Source organism: Aptenodytes patagonicus, chromosome 22 (genome assembly GCF_965638725.1).
Source record: "Aptenodytes patagonicus chromosome 22, bAptPat1.pri.cur, whole genome shotgun sequence".
Classification (NCBI taxonomy): Eukaryota; Metazoa; Chordata; class Aves; order Sphenisciformes; family Spheniscidae; genus Aptenodytes; species Aptenodytes patagonicus.
The window spans coordinates 4,322,951-4,343,544 of NC_134970.1; the positions used below are offsets into that span (position 1 = coordinate 4,322,951).

Here is a 20,594-nt window from a genome sequence, read left to right on the forward strand (position 1 = left end):
AGAACGAACCTTATCTGACTCAGTTTCTCAGCTGATGAGCATCCCTGTGACCCTTGTGTGGTCTGTGCCTTGCTTTATATGGAAAGTGATAAGCCCGTATTCCTTCTCTCTGTCTCCCACACTTGTATGTACTTTTGAAATTTTTTTGGCATATAATAATTCTCCCTTCTCATCATGCTGCACTTCAGCTACGAAATATTTCATACGTGGCTGTCCCAGGATGTCTCACTTGTCAGATTAAATTCAGGACTTCTTGCAAATAGAGAGGAAGGAATAAACAGTGCTATAGCTTTTGCAGTGACTTCCAATTTTATTTCACTTTGCTTTTCCCAGTTCTATATCACAAACATTGAACAAGGGGAGAAGGTATTCGATGTATTTGAAATCAAGTATTTGGGGCTCCATCATAATAATAACTCTGATTATTGAGGAGGACAGAGGAGGAAAACCCTTTTTTCATCTTAAATCCCTTTCTTTTTAATATTTATGAAGTATGTACTTTCTAAACGCATTTATCTAATTGGCAGATTTGTTCTAAGATCTTTTCTTGTAAAGTAGTCCCAGTATGTGAGGCCTACAGTCTTTCCTGCAGGTCCACTGCAATCCATTTCATTCAAGGCTTTAACCACACAGTATGTTGCCGCCTTTTTTCCTATCAGCAGAGGCAGCATGGATTTGTTTGGGGCAGGGGGGGAGGAACAAAATAAACCAGAAAATCCCAAACACCAAAGATCTCTGTTGTATATGCATTTGTAGTCCATCAGGGCCTAGTCTTCCAGAAGTTGGTACTCCATCCTGCTGGAATCAAAGCTTTGGAAAGCAGAAGTGTCCCAGATGTCCAAGTCTGTCGCATCTCTTCATAGATCTTTTCTGAATTGGTCCTGGGAAAGGAGAAAGAGGTGTGTTAGAAGCTTCAAATGCTTTCATGTTTTATGGCTTAAATAGGTGACACTTTAGTATCCCTTAAAACAACAACAAAAAAGGAATTCTGCAATGATAATTGTGATTTCCTTTAGTGGTTGGTTTGTTTTTTTCCTAGAAGGCTAGGCTTTGGGGGGTGGGGGAAATCCCCTTTTCTCTACATTCCTCTCACTGTTTCCACGTGTGTCCTGAATATCATGCCTGTGGGGAACAATGAGGTATTCTTGTTGCACCTAGCGACCCTAGTACCTTTTTATTCTTTATTCCTGGAGGCGTTTACTCTGAGGACAAAAAAAAAAAAAAAAAAAAAAAAAGCTCTACATCCCTTACGTGTCTGCTGTGGAGGAGCCCACTGTAGTGTTACTACCCTTGAAGGGGTAAGTTACTGCCTAGGGTTATTTTCAATATTCAGGTACAGGCAAACCCAGCCAGGTACATACGAGAGTAACAGCAACTGAAATTGGCTCTGGGTTTCACCTTTAACAACCTGAAGAAAAAAGAGGAGTCTGTAATACTAATACAAGGAGCTAGGTGACCAAGTGGAAATCCTCACTCACGTGAGCTTCAGTGCAAAATCTCAGCCAACTTTTCCTCATAATACTGGAAGTTCTCTTGAATGTCCTCCCATGGCACGAAAGCCTTTGCTTCCTCTCCTTCCTCCTGTTCCACAAAGTTCTGCCAGACATACTCAAAGTCTTGAGGCTTCATAATCCTCAGCTTGCAGCCAGCTGACTTCATTTTTTTCAGGGCAGCCTGCATTTCTGGCTCTTCCCACATGAAGAGGCGCCCTACCATGATTGTCAGACGCAGGTTCTTGTTCTTCTTTAGGGTCTCGGTTATCCGGTCAGCACAGGTCACGCAGGGACTGGAGGAGACGTACCAGGTGATGTTGTAGCGGAGGCTTGATTCGCACTTTGGTAAAATTGTGTTGAAGAAAGCCATTTCTGCGTGGGCGGCCGCATGCTCATCTTCCAGGTAACCCCGAGAAGTCACTGACTCTTTGCCTTGGGTCTCGACGACGTAACACAGGAAGGTTTTGTTCCTGCCTGAGCTGTATTCCACGTTCCTGAACTGGAATTTGAAAAATATGGCTGGGAGGCGCTCCCTATAAAGAGTGGAGAGGAGAGAAGCATCTCAGATTGGTTTAGTTCCTGTGTGATCTTGGACAAGTCGCTGCATCTATGATGGCTGCATCCCTCCGTGTATTAAAAGGAGATGCCTTTTAATAGGAGGATAAAAATACATTAAAAATTACAAGATATTCAGCTAGTTTTGCTGCGTGGTGCCATTCTCACTACCTAGTCTTTTTCACTTAATTTTAACAAACTTGTACTGGGAATTTCTGGTATCTGCATTGAGGTGTTTGAAGAGGAACTTGCTTCTGAAATGTATTTTTTGAGACTATGATATTTACTGTTGGTAAGGAGGGACAGCAACTGGCATTTTCCCAGTCTTAATGCACCTGTAGACTGAACTGTGTTCTTCTACTGTTTTCTAGGCCATTAATACAGTTCTTTCAGTGTAGTGTTGAGATGTTAATATGCAGGATCTGTTGTCCTAAATTGTTAGGATGATAACTCTGGCATTGCTAATTAGTGTTTTACCCCCAGTGCTTTTGCAGTCTGGATTTCCTCTGAGTAGAGGCAAGCGTGACTGACTAGTTGCAGTTGTTCTAGTTTTACTCTTCCACTATCAGTTGAATACTAATATTCAGTAGGATTATGTTGTGACTTTGGTTTAATAAAATATCTGAGATCAAATCTAACTTTGCTATGAGAAAGTGTATTTCCCACTGAAATTTGATAACTGTCTCGTGGATACTACTGATAAACTTCAGATACCTTTTTTTTTTAGCGTTGTGCACCTCTTCCATTCTGGGTTTCTAAATGAGCATAATCCAAAGTGAATCATTGCAGTGAGTAATGTGTTTGCAGTCCTCTTTTATTTAGGGAAGTTAAAATTAGTCCCTTAAAATACTGTGTATAGCTTTTATGCATTGCTGACTGAAGAGGTGAAAAAGGAAAGCTGCATCATCCTATAGTACCTGTTACTTTTTAATGGAGTACCAGGCTTTCCCGATTGCCCCCTGTAGCATCTAACTGTGGAGTACATCAGTACAAGAAGTAGTACTTGAAGGATGTTAGGTGGAAAAATGAAAAAGATACTGCTGACAACATGCCTTGTGACCTGCTAAATGCTGCAAAGGGTGGGAGTGAAGACTGTGCGGAGTAGCCAAAGCCAAAGTGAAATAATGAAAAGTAGTAACACAACATTTCATTTATTACGCACTAGTAATCTTCTGGCATGTTGTACTCCTCTCATCTGCGCTTTAGGTGGACCTATAACCTTGATATTCCCAGTGAGGCAATAATGAATCTTTGTAAAACAGTAAGTGTCTTATTCATCCCTGTCTCATCTATAGTCAGACTATAATGTCAGGCCTCTCCAGGGGGTACGCTGAGCAAAGGTCAGGAGAGATTCTCAGACTCCTGGAAATTTTAATTGGGGAGAGCAACGAGGCTGCAGGAGTCAGTGGCAAAGTGTCGTTCTGCTGAGAGGAAAGAATTTACAATGCAGCGTCTCACAAGATGTCTCCAAAGATAGTGGAAATGAAGGGTATGGAAAAGATTGAAGAGAATCAAAATCAGTATGTTATGCTCGCTTACTAACGTGGGAACCACGAGTGAACGTACCGTCAATTCGCTGGGGGGAAATGCCGGTATGGGCCACAGTGAAAATGTGGGATGGTTGCAGGTCAGGAATAAGGACTGCTCATGAAGAGCTGGATCAGATGCCTTTTAAAATTAGTGGATGTCCTTCTATAGAGTGCAATGGATAAGGCTTTGCTAGGACTGCATGAAACACCCCAAATAGCATGATATTCTGTGCAAATCAGAGGGGTTGGAACAGGAGCGTTTGAACAGAAAGACCAGGGAACAGGCACTCAGGAGTTCTTCATGTAATACCTGGCTGCAAATACTACATTACATACCGTAAGCAAACAGCTTTTTGCTTAGATAAGAATTGGAAATAGCGTGCTGTCTAAATACATAACTCAGAGTAAATTATAGTTATTGTCAAGCTTCTTTAGCTGTGTTATTTTAAAAGTTTAAATACAATTTTCCATAAATGTTTAATTCCACTTACAAAGTTTCAGAAATTTCTCTTCGGTACGTGTATATTCCATACTTATCTTAATGCAGCCAGGAATTTTCTTGCTGCCAAAGTCCTGTGGTATTTTTGGCTTTTGAGAAAGTTAAAACATAAAAGAACACCCTCTCTATTTAATTTTTTATGATACTACAGTAGTATCTAGGGTCCATTTGGGCCTGGTACACAGATTCGCAATAAAAGGCCTGGAGTTGTAGTTCCCACTTCTGTTTTGGTTTTCCCAACAGCATGATTTTACAGATGAACGGCTTCGCTTGGAATATCAGTGTGCTATACCAGCCAAATGGTGTGAGAGTTGACGCGGTTAGGTTGGCACAGTCGTACCTTGTACTGAGAGAGGAAGATCATTAGTCTTCCAAATGCAACAAGATGTACGAGTCGGAACAATTCTGTCCATAGAATTGCATCTACACTGGGAATATCTACTGTTGCTGTCAGTCAAGGACCACCATAATTCTTTTCACATATCATTGATTCGTGACAGTGGAAGTTTAGTGTACAAGTTTGGCTTTAGAAATTTTACTAGAAGCAGGTTTTCAGCTGCTTCTTAAACACTATAATTAAACCCTTACATTGTTCAATTCTACTTAGATGAGATCTGCACAAGACAGGACTTAGACAATAGAAAAGCCTGTTTGGGAGCCTCCCATGCTATTACTGTTTTAGCTGGCAGTGTATTAATGAGGGATGGGAAGCAGTAGTGTGGCTACAGACTTTTATTTTGATTAATGAGCAAATAAATCATGCTATTTTGGTATGATTTGGTCTATGGTTCTCTGGTTTGCATTGAGAGTTTGCGCAAGCCTAGATAAGGGAAACTTGCACTGGCTTGCACAAGTTCTAAACTACCCAGAAAGACTACTTTAACTTTCTTTTCGTAGCATTTTGACCTCTGTTCCCTTACGTTAGATGACTTAAAGTTACCTGTTAGAGCGAGTCTCATTTTCTTTAAGATGAATTGCAAGACTTCCACTGATTTTATTAAAGAGCATTATCAGATTCTAATTTAGCATAGTGCCTCTTATTCCCTGAACTCTTTTCTCTTCTTGCTCTTTGAGACAAAAAAAATTCACATGCTTTCGGGAATAGCGCTTTTCCTGTTTTATATCCTAGATAACGAATGGTTCTTTGGTTAATGATTTAATGATTCTTTAATTAATGATTTCTTTGAAGTCCAGCTATGTTGGGTCTGACATAAGCCACCCATTGCCTTGTTTCAGAGCTAAGTTTGTAAGGCTACAGTAAGTTGTTTTAAAATAACATCATGTATTTAAATGTAGCACATCAGAGTCACATGGAAGTTCATTCCTGATTTAACTCTCTTGACTGCAAAGCGGTTACATCAGTGATGAGATTGAGTCTGTATGTTTTGATGAACTGCAGCGATCTGTTCCAGGATGTATTGACTCGGTGGTGTATTTAGTCAGGCCTTCCAGATGGATTTTATTGCTTATCATCTTGGCGTCTGTCTAAGATTATCTGGGATGTTCACCTAAATCTGTCCTCCTAGCAACATGGAATATGTATCAGCTTAATTAATAAGTTTCCGATAAAGAACATAAACAAAGCTAAGGGCATTTTCCAAGTCTGTAAGTAGCTGGCTGAGAGCTTGGAAAATTTGCTGATCATGGATACATAGGCAACCAATGAGCTGTGTGTGCTAGTTAGCAAGAATCTGCTTAATCCCATGTAAACCAGAGCAGGGAGGATGTTTTGGCACAAGTGTGAATTGTAAACTTCTGTCCTGACAGGGCTTAGCTGAGTCCTTGCTATGTGACTCTTCCAAGCAGTGGGGATGTGGGCAAGGTGTCTCTGGTCCTCTGAGTAATTGGAAAGCCCCGTAGCGAGTGATTCAGCAGTGAAAGAATGGGCAAGAACAAACCATATGTACCGTAAGACTGCATACGTACTTAAGTGCCGTGTGCTGCATAATCTCACCTTTGAGTTACAGCATGCTTGGCAGATGACCCTCGTAACTTACTGCAAAGTGAAGTATTGTAATTGTATTTTTTATTTGGGTAGATTAAAACTCTTTCCAAACAGGTGAGCTCCAAAATACCTCCCTGAAATAGCAGTGTCAACTACTACATAAAACTAAGCCAACTTCTTTGGAAACTCAGGTCTAGCTTTGAATACTTCCTGACTGTTCCTGAGTAAATGACTAGTTCTTGGTAAGCCTATTTTCCCATGTTTGAATGACGGGTGGTGTACAAATGTTAATATTATCCCTATTTTACCTATTACCCTATTTGCCTATTACCTATTATCCCTATTTTACCCATTGAGGCAGAAACCTCAATCTCGAAGAGTGGTACTGGACTGAACAGATAATGTGCTTTTAAGTTTGCTGAAATAAGGTAGGCTGGAGGAATACAGCAGCTGCCCAGCATGACCCCAGTGCTGTTGCATGCTGGGTAGAAGAAGAGAATTAGAACTTCTAATGAGAGAATAAAAATGTGGGATTATCTAAAAGATGCTGTAAACTAGTAGGACGTATTCTTTAGATTTAAATATTTGTTCAATGACTATTTATACTATGGTCATAGGTTATTTGAGCTGACAAAACAGTGTCCTTTTGCTTGCTCTTTGACAACTACTCACAAATAAACACGCTCATGCTGGGCTCATTGATTATAGAAAGTCTGCAATGATCAACTGTAGCAGGAACCAAGGATTTATCACTGCTAGAAGGAGCCTCATTTACACCCTGGAGAAAGTGTAAATAAATGTGTCTACTTAAACATCATGAAATGTTCACAGATGGGGCTTATATTTATCCAGGACTGCGTGGAGCCAAAATGTTGACAAAAAAGGGGTTAATATTCTTAAAGAGAGTGATTAGGTTCCCAGTATTTTTTGTGTAAGCAGGACTCCTTAGAGCTATAAGCAGCAGCTTGAAAACTTGGCTGTGTGTCTTAAGATGCTCCTAATCCAAGGGCTAAAACTGAGATGCAGTGTAATTGAATTTAAGTGCTTCCACAGTTGCAGTTATGTGTTTTCTCATAATTCACATAACTGGCTTTATTGACTGAAAATTTGTAAATAATTAGAAAAATCCAAACAGTGATCGTACCAGGTTGAGGCACAGGCTAAACTCACAGGGTACTTCTTAAAACGAAAGTAAAAATTGCTGGATTTTTCTGTACCTCTTTCAGGGTCCTTTAGGATTTCTGCTTTACTTCCTCATTCTCCCCTTTCATAGCCAGCATATTAGTCATAAACTAATAATCAGAGGAGATTTGGTCATGATTCCTGCAGGAATTCACCAGATATTTATAAGCACTTTCCAAACAGTATTGTGATGAGGATGGTATAAATACTCGCATAGTGACAGCTCTATGGTCCCTCACCAAATGTCTGAGTACTTTTCATTTCAGAAACTTAAACTCCTGTCTTGCTTGGTATCAGCATATAGAATGTGAGAATCAGCTGGCACCAGCTTAATGTATGTAGGTACCACAGCACAGACTTTAACTCGAGGCTTCCTTGCATCACCTGCTGCTCTTACTCTAGTACCTCTGCCCCGGTGCAGTTCCAGCAGTGCAGCTCACTCCTAAGCCTCAGCAGGTTAAATTTTCCTATTGTTATCCCTTTCTGCAAGCACATGGCATCCCTCGTGTTCTGGCTGCCGCCTTTCCGGAGTTGAAAGTCCTGTCAAATTCTGCAACACCCTTGTCATTTCAACAAATAATTTCATTGCAGGATGACACTAAGAAAGTATTTTTCATCCATGATTAGCACACCAATTCCTATCTGGGTTGTTGGGGTTAGCAAGGAGTTTGAAGATACCGCCCAATTCCTTAGCAATTTCTAATTGCAAGTTGCGTGCTCCAAGGCTGAAAAATCTAATTTCCTCATTGAGATTCATTGTAGTGCACGTCTTAAGTGTCTAGAAGTTGTCACCGTATGTGTTGTTGGTCCAATAGCTTATATAAACGATTTTTGGTGTCTTAGCTCCGTTCCTAGCAGAGGGATGTGCTTTTCTTAAAAGTCACTGCTCTAGCAGACGTGTATTATTTCTATGATTGTGCATGACAGAGACCAAAGGCTGTGTGTGAACAATCCCAGCCCAAGAAGTGATTTTTCAGAGCAGACGTATTTTAAGAAGAAAATGTTTTTTTTCACCCCTGTGCAGGGATGTAACCCAATTGTGTGAGATCAGACAGGTGCTGTCCTGCCTCATGCATCGTTCTCAGAAATGCCAGCCAAATTTTTTCAAAATTTTTTAATCTTTCTTAGCAGTGACCATGTCACAGGCAGAAGGATTCCAAGTGGGATTTTAAAAGTCTGGCCTGAGCTTTGTATTCAAGCAGATGGAAGAAATCATGGTTTTGGTTTACAAGCTGGGAACACTGCCTTGGTGACAGCTAAGGGAGACCAGAGGGAAGAACTACATAGGGCACCTTGCTACTACTACAATGAGCATTTTGAAATGCTTAGAGATAGCAGATTACACAGGTTTTTTTCTAGTTGCTTATGTCTGAGAGAGTTCAGCTTCCTAGTAGAGCTCTGTTCTATCTGCCTTTTTCAAAGGCCAGGCCCACTGGAGCAAAAGGAGCTCCTTGCTGCATTGCTGTCTTGAGAACTGCCTATTGTTTTGGTGCCTTTCTGTGACTTAGGCTTTTTTGAAAGTCAGGTTCCAGCTGTGGGTGTGGAGCCCTTGAAATTGTGGACTTTTAGCTTTCTCGAAAAATCTATCCCTTAGGTCCATAAAGCAAATCAGCCATAGCAGGGGTATTTTTCCTAATCCACAGATAGAGAAACTTGCATACAAGAGCCATTGATCACACCAAGAAATCAATATTCAGTGCTCATCAAGGGCCAATACCTTCCATCCTGGTATCATCAGGCAAGTGATCCCATTGCAGTCAGTGGGACTACTTGCACTGTAAAGGAATCAGTCAACACTATAGAAACAGACCTGCTTGTATAAAACAAAGAGATTTGTCTGCCTGCCTTGTGTGAATCCATCCTCTGTAAAACTCAGTGAAACTTTTAACAAAACCCCACAATAATGAAAGCCATACTTACATCATTTAATACTCAGAAGTGCGCTGGCTGAAGATACCGTCTTTAATTACCCAACATAAAAGCTGAGGCAGAGACCTTTGAGTATCCCCACTTCACTCTTTTGCACCCTCATATTTATATCTAAACCTCTTACCCTGTCACAATTTCAAATGGTGGCAGGTCTTCCCGCTTCAACTTCTTCTTTTTTTCTTCGCCCTCTTCTGCGTTGTCAGGTTCACCATTCTGCGTGTTGCTGGGCTCCTCCTGCTTTTCTGCCATCTTCTTGAGTATAGGGGTATTAAGTTATGGCCACTGGGAAAAAGAAAGCAATTTCTGAGAGCTCTAAGAGAGAGGAGACAGCAGAGGGAGGAGGGAAAAACAGAGCTGGGAGTTCCTGCACTCGGCACAGTTGTCAGGAGCTAAATATGGAACAAAGCAGCAACGATAGAGGCTGGATGGGGTAGGATAACCCAGGGCTCTCAGATGTCGCCTCTTTCCCTTGCTTTCTCTAGGTCTTTTTAACAATCCCTCTTGCTCCCCTTTTAATTTAAAATTAAGTGACGACTTCACCGTGGGCGGGTTAAGCAACGGATGGAAAATCCTGGAAGCATAAGTATCTATTTATCCGTTAGTGTGACAGATAGCTGGCAAGATGCAGAGCTGGCAGCTTCTCCATCTACCTTCTTTTGCCAGTTTATTACATTGCTGACCTTGAGGGACCACTGTTTTGGCTCAGGCAAGAGGGGAAAGGGGCAGCCCCCATTTGGTTTGCTGAAAAATCCCCATGGGTGGTGGATTTGGCCTCATGGGCCACCTGGAGCATGACAACAGGAGTGCTCAGAGGAACAGGAGACCTACCTTTCCTTCCGCCCTGCTCGTCCATGCAGGGACACTGAAAACAGGAGCCGAACAGGGTGAAATCTTGCTTGTTGAAGTTGGTGTCAGAGCGTACTGGTGTAAATGCAAACCAGAACCTTCCCTCAGATATTTTAAAGTCAACCTTATAATTCACAGTGGGGCAGTATTTCTGGTGCAGGGCAATTCCAAGTGCATGTGCTGAGCATCTGCCCATTGTTCTGTATTTTTTCTCTCTGTTGCCTGAATGTTTGAAAAGTGCCCAGCATACTGGGAGCGATAGCATAGCTAGGTAAGAGTAAGCATTTGAAAACGCTGGCCTTAGTGATTCTTGCAGTATTTCTTTGTTTCTTTCACCTTTGCTGCCACAGAGGATGCAGGTGTTGAACAAGTGATTGCACTGGAGCCAAAGAATCGGACAGATGAGAGCCTGTGGTGGAGGTGTGGTGAGAAGTGAAGTGTGTGTGGTTATGCAGTAATAACTGGGATTGGTGTCAGCAGCGTGCCGAGGACAGAGTACTGGAGACATTCTGGTAAGGTACTTACTGGGATTTGCCTGAACTAGTGTGGGTGTGGAATCCGCCTTTCATACAAAGAGAAATGAGAAGGACTATAAAGATTTTATTGACACGAGTTTGGGATGTTTTGTTTGCTCAGCACTGTATCGAGCAGATTTCTTGGAGTCTGTGGAAACTTAGAAGGATACTTGGGGGTAATGTAGCTTTCACATGAGCTCTAAAAAGAGTTTTATCTGTTTGGGTTAGGGGGGTTGTCTTTTTTTTTTCCCCCAGGATTATGTGACATCCTTCCAATTTCTCACTCTAAATTGAAATCATTTAAAGTTTGTATAAATCCCATGTGAGCCAAGCCTAATGAAAACCTGAGTAAGATTTTTCTCAGAGACTAATCCTGCTATGCCATGAGGGTGAAAGTAAATGGAAAATGTGTAGCTGTGCAGAACTCCTGTTTTAGCCAAAGCATACTGGAAATCAAATCTCCAGTATCTTGGGTTCTGCACTTAGTTCAGAACCCACCGTCATCAAGATCTGGATAAATATGAAATATTAAGCTATATTTGATTGAGTATTCAGTCTGTACATAATGGAAAACCTGCTCTTAGTTTGAGGAGAATAAACTGTATTCCGTAGAAATCAAATAGGTGTGAATACCTGCTTTCAGGCCAAACTCAGTCTTTGTGATACTGTTGTAGTCAGCTCTTTAGAACTTCAGAGGGGTCTGCACTATCACAAGGTGAAATAAATTTATGCCATTGGGCAGATAACATTATCATAGATAATAATATATTATCATAGATAATTTATTATGGCTATTCTTTCAAGCCCCCTTGCTACACGCCTGCCTTTCTGTGCTACAATATCCTTCGCAGCTTTTCATTAGTAACATCACTGAAATGCAGTCATTCTGGGGACGGCGCACCCCCACACTGTTTGCTAGTGATGAGAAGTTGTTTATTTGATGACTGACACAGCTGGCATGGAGAGTATTGTGACAACAGCGCAATCAAGGATTTGACAAGTTCCAAGACATCCTATCCGTGGAACATATATCTTTCATTTTCATGGTGGAGAATTTTATTTATTTTTAAGCTTAAAATACTTTCCTGGAGGGCAGGTGTAGTGTTTTTCCTCTTGCATGGTAACTATGCTCAAATTCCAACTCCCCTGTCCAATTACTCTCACCTTTGACATTTCAGGCAGTGTTTTTGGGGATGGGAATCCTCTCTTAATGAGTGACAGCTTGTTTCCTTCTTACCCTTATACTTTAAAGAAGCATTCCAGCCCCTCTTCAGTCCCTCTGACCCACTTTTCTTTATTTTTGGAAGCTCTTGATGGCCAGGGTCCCATCTTTCCTGCAGCCTTTAGCTTTCACTGGCCTGGCCCCTCTGGAGGGTTCAGGGCTGAGCTCTAATCTAATCTCGGGAATGTGGCACTGAGACTCTACCTCTATCCAGCCCTTCCCCAGCTGCTTCGCAGCTCCATCTAGGGCAGTGCACTAAATAGTCATGATCCACCCCCCTGCAGCGTCTGCCTGCGCCAAAAATATAAAGGGACGCCACCGAGTTGCTGTCAATCTGACATTTTGCGTTAGAGCCATAGGAATCAAAGCTTTGATCAATTTTGTTGGGTTGTTTTTAAATGACCCTAGTTCCCCCAGAGTGCGCACGTGTGTACAAGAGCGTGCGTGGGCCTAATGACTGATGCCAGTGATGGAAATTTTTTTCCATCAGCTAGTTCAGAGAAGGAGCTGGGGCATGGCTGCTGAGAGGTGCCAGGGATGCGACTAGCCTCGCGTAAGGACCTCCCAATGGCACTTCGGTTAACTAAAACCATTGTACTTGCCAACCAGCATTTTTATTGAGGCTGCCCTCCGCCCTGCCCCTCTCCCCACTGATTTAATTGTTTATTTAGTTGACTATGAATTTCATTCTGCTCGGAGAGCCCTGCACAGTGGAATTGCTGTTCAGCCGCAGAAGAGGCACAAGAGATCCACACGCACGTCAGGTCTCGTGCAGGGAGAATGAGAATCAGCCCCTTGCCTCTCCCCGTTCGCTCCCCCATGGCAAGGGCTAAACCGTGCTCGTTTCCAGCAGAGCCCCGTGGCCTCTCCCTGTACCCAGCACGCTGGATGCAGCCGGTAGGTGCGGACTCTTCCCTCTTCAGCAGCTGCACCTTGTGTGTGGGGAAACCTCCAACGGAGTGACCACAACCCTGCACCGCAGCCACAGGATCGGCCATTGAGCCGACTCCATCTCAGTGGCACAAACCCAAGCTGTGGTTTCCTGCCCGAGCCTGTTCTCCATCCCGTGACAGATGTGTCCCGCAACATCTGGCAGTCTGTCCCCCTCTATTTTAAAAGGTCTGGCTTCACTGTGTCGGGGCATCGAGGCCAGTATGCCTGAGCAGAGCTAGATGAAGTAATGGGGAGGAGTAGACCTCAGAGACACCACCCTGCAGTAAGATTTGAAGAGCTGTCTGCACGGGAACACTGCCAGCAAAGGCGACTGCTAGCAAGGCAAGGCTAAGATGACAGCCTGTTCTAGAAGAAGCTTTCTGGCTTTGCTGGAGTTTTGGCTGTTAAGGTCTGATCCTGCATCCATCCAAGTCCAGAAGAGTTTCTCCACTGACTTTAGAGGCATCTCTGAACAATCTGATGACATTTCCCCATCTTAAATAACTCTCACATAGAGAGTACTGTATTGCCTTGACCTATCTCCCAGGCAGGTTACCTGCTGTTCCTCTAATTGCAGCAGGAGTTACTTTTCTGAAGTTAAAATGGCTGTTTTCCTTTCCTGATCACAAAGGGGCAGTAGAAGAGACCTGGCTGCAAAAGTCCTTGCCAGGAAAAGGAGGCTTTTATTGCATTCTCGGGCTGGAGGAACATTTTTGGATAGATGTGAGAGTGAAATAAGATACTGGCTGTGTGAGTCATGGTTCAGACGTGCTCTCTATTCCAAGGGGACAGCTGGTGGCACTAACAAAACATCTCCCTAGATACATTGTCTGGCAGCAGTCCCCCTCCTGCTTTTTCCAGCTGTAACTACCGTTACATGATAAATAAATAAACACTGACAGTGATGTGCAGAGGCAGCTTTCCTTCCCTCGGCCCCTGGAGGCTCTCACCTGTCCCTCTCCTCCCGCTGCAGGACCACAATGCCAAGATTTAAAAGAAGGGGCAGGAAACACTGGTGTCAGCCGCTGCAGCGTCCCACGGGTTCGACCTGGACGGCACCCGTGTCCCTCTGTGCGGGGTGGTAGCTCCCCATGAAAGGTGCTACACCAGAGCTGACATGAGCCGTGGTGCAGGCAGAGATAAGCGATGCTCTCACCTCCTTGCCTGCCTTATCTTCACAGCTAGAGCCTGGGCCTCCCTGGCCCGTGATCCCCAACCCTCGCATACCCATTACCACGCTGCTGTAGAGCCGGGAAGGAGTCCATTTTGTTGGCAGGCGCTACTGGCTGTCCGATTAATTCAAAGCCCACCTGGAAGTTAATGACAGCTCCAAGCAGCTCAACCTCCTTCCTGCTGGGTTTCTGCTGCAGTTTTACCGGGAGCAGTTCAAGCGGAAGGTCAGCCCCAGCCATGCTGCAGGTGCTCAAAGCCACAGGAATTTATATTCTGCACCACCCCGTGCTAACGAAGGGGTGGTGGGGAGAGCTGCTGGCCCGTAGTCAGCTTTCTGAAGTTTACATGCACACAGCAGCAAATCCGCTCTAGCATTTGACTCTATATTTTAATATAGCTCCAGACATCAGCAAATCAATTAAAGTTCCTTACTGCTGAAGCCAGAGTGTTTTCTGGAACACCTGGTGAATTATTGAATGAGACAAGGCTTAGGAAAAGAGGCTGGACTGAAAGGCAGAAAGATTTTGTTTATGCACAAATATTGTGTATCCAGCAGCCGGGGAAGCGCCTTTTGGGCTAAGATCAAGTGTAACGATCAGTTTAATATCAAATACGTATTTCTGGAAAGACTGGCTGGAGTTTGAAGAGAGGAATCAATAGACATGGTGATCTCTCTGGGAGGTGGCTCTTCTCTCTAAATGCCATGACCCCATGAAAGCTGTCACGAATGCACGGCCTTTGTCTGAGTCACTGCTTGAATCATGTAGACCGTGACGTGTCCCGTCGTGGGTTATGAATGTTCCTGATGCTGGGTGGGACATGGTATCCATTCCATAAGCTAATCTGGGGGGGGCTGGACAAACACCTTGCGTGCCTGCTAAGGTGATCCAGCCTGCCTGACGCCTGGTTAATGCTGGCATAAGCAAAACTTCCCAGTGCTCCTTCTGGATCCCCTGGGAAAAAGGGTCCTTCTGGAGGATGGTGTATGGCAGGGAGGAGAGCCCTGAGCTCACGCACAACAGACCTCAGGTGAAATCCCCTTTCTCACTCAGAGGCAAAATTTCACTGATTTTAGCAAGCCAGGTTCCTAACCGTGCTTTGAATTTCTAGCACCTCTCTGCTTTGTTTTTTTCCTCTTCCCTTTGGTCTGTTTGTAATACAGGGACAGATCCAGACAAGGGCTGCATGGCCACGTGCTTCTTCCAGCCATCGTGTGATCAGGAGCACAAGCCCCGTTACGCAGCACTAATGGGAAACCAGGGCCCCTCTAGATCCACAAAGGCAGAGGCTGATTTTGGTCTTCACTGCACAATATAACTAAGATATTTTCTAGATGGCTGACTTTGAAATGTCATTAAAGTTATTTTTACACAAGGGGTTTTAGTGTATCTGTTTAAATAGCAAATATACTAAATGATGCTTTAAATTTTAATACAAGAGGGTGCTTTGCGGAATTTAACTTTGTCAATTGATTTCAAGCCATTATATATATTACATGTAGGAACCTTTGCTATTTTTGCTGCCTGCAAGAAAACGCAAGTAGCAAAGAGAAGCTATTGGTGCACTTATAGGTGGACTGGAAGGAAGAGGAACTGAAATGAAGACAAGGACAAGTCAGCTAGTCACCCCAGTTGGGAAAATGGGGAGGGCAAACATGAAAAGATCAGAAAAATCTATTACTCTTGATTCCAGGTTTTCCTTTACCTGCAGAAAAAAATGGGTAGAAGGGGAAAGAGGACTAATTTATGAAAGCTGATCAAATATGTATCCATATATTTAATTTGGAAATGCTATTAAAACGTTGCAGGTCTGAACCAGATCTAGAGCCACTTACCAACTTAAATGTGATTTGAATAATACTTTTCCCCTTTTCAAAAGCGGAGATCACTGTAAAGACTTGCTTTATCCCTCCTGGCTTCACTAGGTGGCTCTGCTCATCGCTGTTCCTCGTGGCTTTGCCCCGCTAACTAGGAAAGGACAAGCATAATGAGGTTCAGGCGCCCTAAATCATTCTTAACTCCACTGAATTGAATCTCCAGCCCAAATATTAGCTTCTTTTTAGGCAGAAATAATTTATGTCTTCCTGTCCTTTGGCATGTGGCTTTCTGGAAGACACAGACGAGGCATCACTGTAAATAAGCTCAGGGGTAACATACAGTTATATAAAGCCCTGTAATATATAGGTTTGTTTTTTTTTTAAGTAGCTTATCATCTTTCTAGTGCTGCTTGTAGTGCTCATGCTTTATAGTCCTACTCCTGCTTACAGCCACATCTATTCAACGTCCTATTCTTATGCAGCTTTTACTCGGGAGAGTACAGCAACATGCTTGCAGCAGCAGTCCTGTATAAAGGTGTCGGGTAGCTAGAAGGGAAAAATAATGGATGGGATCAAAATGACAGAACAAGATAGATGACCAAATTTTAAAAAGGTGCTACAAATCTTATGAGTCTGCTGAGGAGCGGCTGAGGGAACTGGGGTTGTTTAGCCTGGAGAAAAGGAGGCTGAGGGGAGACCTCATCGCTCTCTACAACTCCCTGAAAGGAGGTTGTAGCGAGGTGGGTGTCAGTCTCTTCTCCCACCTAACAAGCGATAGGACGAGAGGAAACGGCCTCAAGTTGCACCAGGGGAGGTTTAGATGGGATATTAGGAAAAATTTCTTCACGGAAAGGGTTGTCAAGTGCTGGAACAGGCTGCCCAGGGCAGCGGTTGAGTCACCATCCCTGGAGGTGTTTAAAAGATGTGTGGATGTGGTGCTTAGGGACATGGTTTAGTGGTGGACTTGGCAGTGCTAGGTTAATGGTTGGACTTGATGATCTCAAAGGTCTTTTCCAACCTAAACGATTCTATGATTCTAAATTTCAATTGCTCTCAGCTACTGGTGTTGTTTCTTTTGGCCCCAGCTTTCAGTCATGCTGAACACCCAGCTCTGCCATTTACATGAGTTGGACCTGGGAACATTCAGCATCTCTAAAAATCAGGCTTGACGTGATTCAGGAAGGACCCCAAACCCAAGGATTAGCTTCCTTACCTTGAAGCTGTGGGTGAAGTATAATGGGGGAGCCTGTCACAGGGATGCATCCCCAAGTGAGCATGTCTACGCCGTGCAGGTGCCCCAGCTGAAGGAACCTTTGGGACCTTTAGGCTCAAAAACCACACAGCCCATTTACTTCTAACGTGCATCCAGGAATGAGTCTGGCCGCCGGAGCCCTGCAGAGCCTTGCTGCCAATCCCCTTCCCTTTGGAGCCAGAGCACAAGCCATGGACTCCAGACAGGATCCCCCGAGTTTTTGCAAACCTAGCGCCAAACCAGTAAAACAAGAATAACTTGGATTTATTTATTCTCCAAACAAAAGTGGCTTGGTTTTATTAAAAGCAAATACAATTTATTTTACATCCCCAGCTAAGCCCTCCTACCCCCACCCTTTGCAAGTATACGCACCCACCTTAATCTACAGTCAGCTGCCAGAAAGAAGATCCACCTACCACTTTTCTTCACATACATTGCTTCTATCAATTAAAAAATAATAGTAAATATTCTCTGTATACAGCAACATCTAAGGCTCAGATCTATCAAAGGTAAGGGCCAGAATAAAGGATGGACAAGGGCTAGTCCATGCACCTTTTGTGTCCGATTCTGTCATGGCTTGGTCCCATTTCTCTGGAACTATTTGTATTTTAACCTTTCCTGATTAATAATATTCAGGAATGGAAAGACTCTGGGACCTGTACTGCACCTGACAGACTTGGCATGGGGCTTTTTGACAATCTTGTAATTACAACCTTCAAGGCAGTGTGAGCAAGTTCTTAAATTTTACAAAGGCTCTTGTGTTTCCGTACTTAAAAAAAAAACCCAAAACAATTAAAGTATTTTTTTCAAAGGCACTGATGTTTGTTTTTCTTTTCTGATGAGGAATAGCACACAGAGGTGGAAGAGAGAAATTTCCTCTTGGGAGAAGCATTTGCATTCTAATCATTGCTGCTTTATCTTGGAGCATGAAACTCAAGAAGTGTGATACTCCACAAATAGAAGTCAAAGTACCCAGTCTCCTTTCACTAGCAGAACAAGACAGATTACTGCTTGCTCAGTAGCCGACAGATAAAAAGTTAATGGTATAAAGCACAAACCGGGCGATACATGAAAATGAAGCAACAGCACAAATGGCAAAAAATCAAGTAAGTTCTTAAAAATTGGTGTGCATGAGTGAAGGGCATTTTTGTTTGGTCCCAGGAGAGGAGATGGGATTTACCACGTGTGTGAACAAGTTCTGCTCTCTGGGGGAACGGTAGCAGTTTCGAGGGGTGTCCAGGATTGATACTCTGAATTACGCTCGTATCATGAGATCCTAATTTGGCTAATGGAATTTGACCTGATAGCATTAAGGTCACCATACAGCTGTAGCCCCAAACTCAACAGTGCTGAAGAAAATAGTTCCCACGTTAAGGATGCACGGTTACTTTAAAGGAGCACACGGGTGCATGGTGCAAACCTTTCTTTTACACAACCATGATGAAGGTGGGAGGAGGAGTCACGTTCTCATGCCTGTCCCAAAATGAATCCCCCAAATTATTAGATCTTGGTTCACATCAGCATAGTTTAGTTTCACAAAATGCCTTCATTTCTGTCCTGCTCTTATTCACTCTTTCCTGGTTTTTGCTCAGGGTTGTCCTTCCAGATGTGGATTGTGAGACAAGTCGCCATGGCCAGCCAGCCCAGGTAAGGCACCATCAGCAGCGTTGCTATCTTGTTAATGCGGTACCAGGAGCACATCGTGCCTATCACCAGGCCGTCCAAGCACAGGATGTCGATCAGTGCCTGGAGCAGAGAGAAGACAATGACTGTGGTGCTCACTCTTAGGAACACGCGGCAGTCTTCCCCAGCACGACTATAAACCGTCCTACTAAAGGTGGTGAGATGGAATAGAAATGGGGGAGGTTGAGCACTGAAAAGTCACCTAGAGTGATCCTAAACCCCAGGACCTTGGCTCTGAACTCTAGTCAGTGAGATCTGAATGTATCACACCAGGAGCCAAGACTAATGTTAATTTTTTTTGTTCATTACCGAGTTCCGCAGATTAATACACTGTTTATGATAGTCAGTGCTGCCTTCTGCTGATAATGCCAATGCAGACAGGTCAGAAACATGCTTGTGTTAGTACCAATAGCTATTACCACTTAACAAACTTTCTAAATGTACCTTTCATCTACAGAGTGACAAAATTCAGATGGAAACCTAAGTCCTACTCTGCACCTCCGCCACCTCCAGGCCTTGGCACCTCAGGTAAGTGCTTTTTGAATATATCACAAGTCCGCCTCTGCCGTGCCATGCCTTACCTTCGTGCGTATCCTCTAACAGGCTCTACAGTGCACAGTGCCTTGTATTTGCTCAATAAGCCACTCACAGCTAATATGCCCCCATAGGGATGCTAACTTTGCTGCTTGCCGGCGCAGGGTGTGACTCCCAGGACTTATCTCTAGCCCCGAATCCTTAACTAGGAGATGCAGCAGCTGGGCTATTGACTTCCTGATCTCCCACCCTGCTCTGGTCAGGCCGGCTATCTGCATGGCAGGAGCAGGGTGAAGGGTGGGAGGGACTGATAGCATTGTCTAGAACCAGGCGCAGCGTGAACTGTATATGAGCAAAAGCTCTTCCTGCAGCTCTCTTTACAATTGCATAATGCTAGTTAGGAAACCTCCAAACAACCCCAAAACCCCTGTGGCAGGGACACCAGCAAACAAGCCTCCAGCAGATGAATGGATGGCCAGATACATTACCATCTTCAGGTTACGTGCACCAAAGAAGAAGAGAGGCCAAGCCCAGTTCAAGGCCAGCTGAGCCCCGTAGAGGCCAAGTGGGACGATAGCTTTGCTGCTGCAGCCACCCAGGTCATTCCATATCAGGTAGGAGGCATAGCTGTGAAGAGGGAAACGCATTAGTGTTTTGCAGTGAGTAAATCCCTGATACTTTTCATGTAAGATTGTTTCGCAACAGGGATTTGCAGGACAGTCATATTTGCACGGCAGCTGCATCCGTGTCCCTCGCTACTCCCAAAGCCATCGCCTGCCTCATACCTGCATGGCTCGTACAACTTCCCCAGGGCAGCGGCTGTTTTTAGTATCTGTTTACAAAGCTGAGCACGGGCTGTGTCCCTGGCCAAAAGCGTTGCCTGCAGTGTGAATCTGAGGAACTCGGCCCAGAATTTGGCCCAGGCTGTACTTCATCTGCTGGGAATAAGCATACCTGACATGCCCTGCTGATTCGGGTACAAGGGCTATCCCAAAAGCAAATGAAAGAGTTTGAAATGGCTGCTCTTCTGTGTATCAAAAACAGCAGGATGAGGGAGGGAGTGGTATGCAGAACTTACCCCATGCCAGTGTACAGGACAGTCCAAGCAACAGGGAATATTCTGCGGGGTGGACACCATGAAGGTTTTTTCAGCTTCTCATACCAAACAGGTATTTCTTTTCGATTAATGAACCAGCCAAAGAAACCTCCAACGTGAGGCAGGACAGTAAAACCAACGGTATAAGCCCACATCCTTCCTTGGTGGCTTGAAGTAGCCTTTTGCCTGCTGTCAGTTAAAAACAATAATTGATTATCACTTTAAAAGGACATTTTTTCCTACTTTGATCTTTCGAGCTTTTTCTCTAATTGCCCATATTCCACTTTAGTCTCTAAGGCAGAAGGTAAGTATTTAATGTTGTATTCAGCTCTGCTGCTGGCTTCTCTCTGCCCAGCTCCCGATCTCTGAAATGGGGGTAATTATTTCTGTCA

At 43.8% G+C, this 20,594-nt stretch overlaps 1 protein-coding gene across 1 annotated transcript; it reads right to left on the reverse strand.

Annotated features, from left to right (window-relative positions):
- Positions 1–286: 286 nt before the first annotated feature.
- Positions 287–20,372, reverse strand: APOBEC2 (apolipoprotein B mRNA editing enzyme catalytic subunit 2). Its single transcript, XM_076357780.1, is given in 5 exon segments — positions 287–881; positions 1,479–2,026; positions 9,257–9,414; positions 19,595–19,733; positions 20,185–20,372. Coding segments are annotated over 4 exon segments (1,011 nt in total). The 5' UTR covers positions 20,358–20,372; the 3' UTR covers positions 287–881; positions 1,479–1,485.
- Positions 20,373–20,594: the final 222 nt, after the last annotated feature.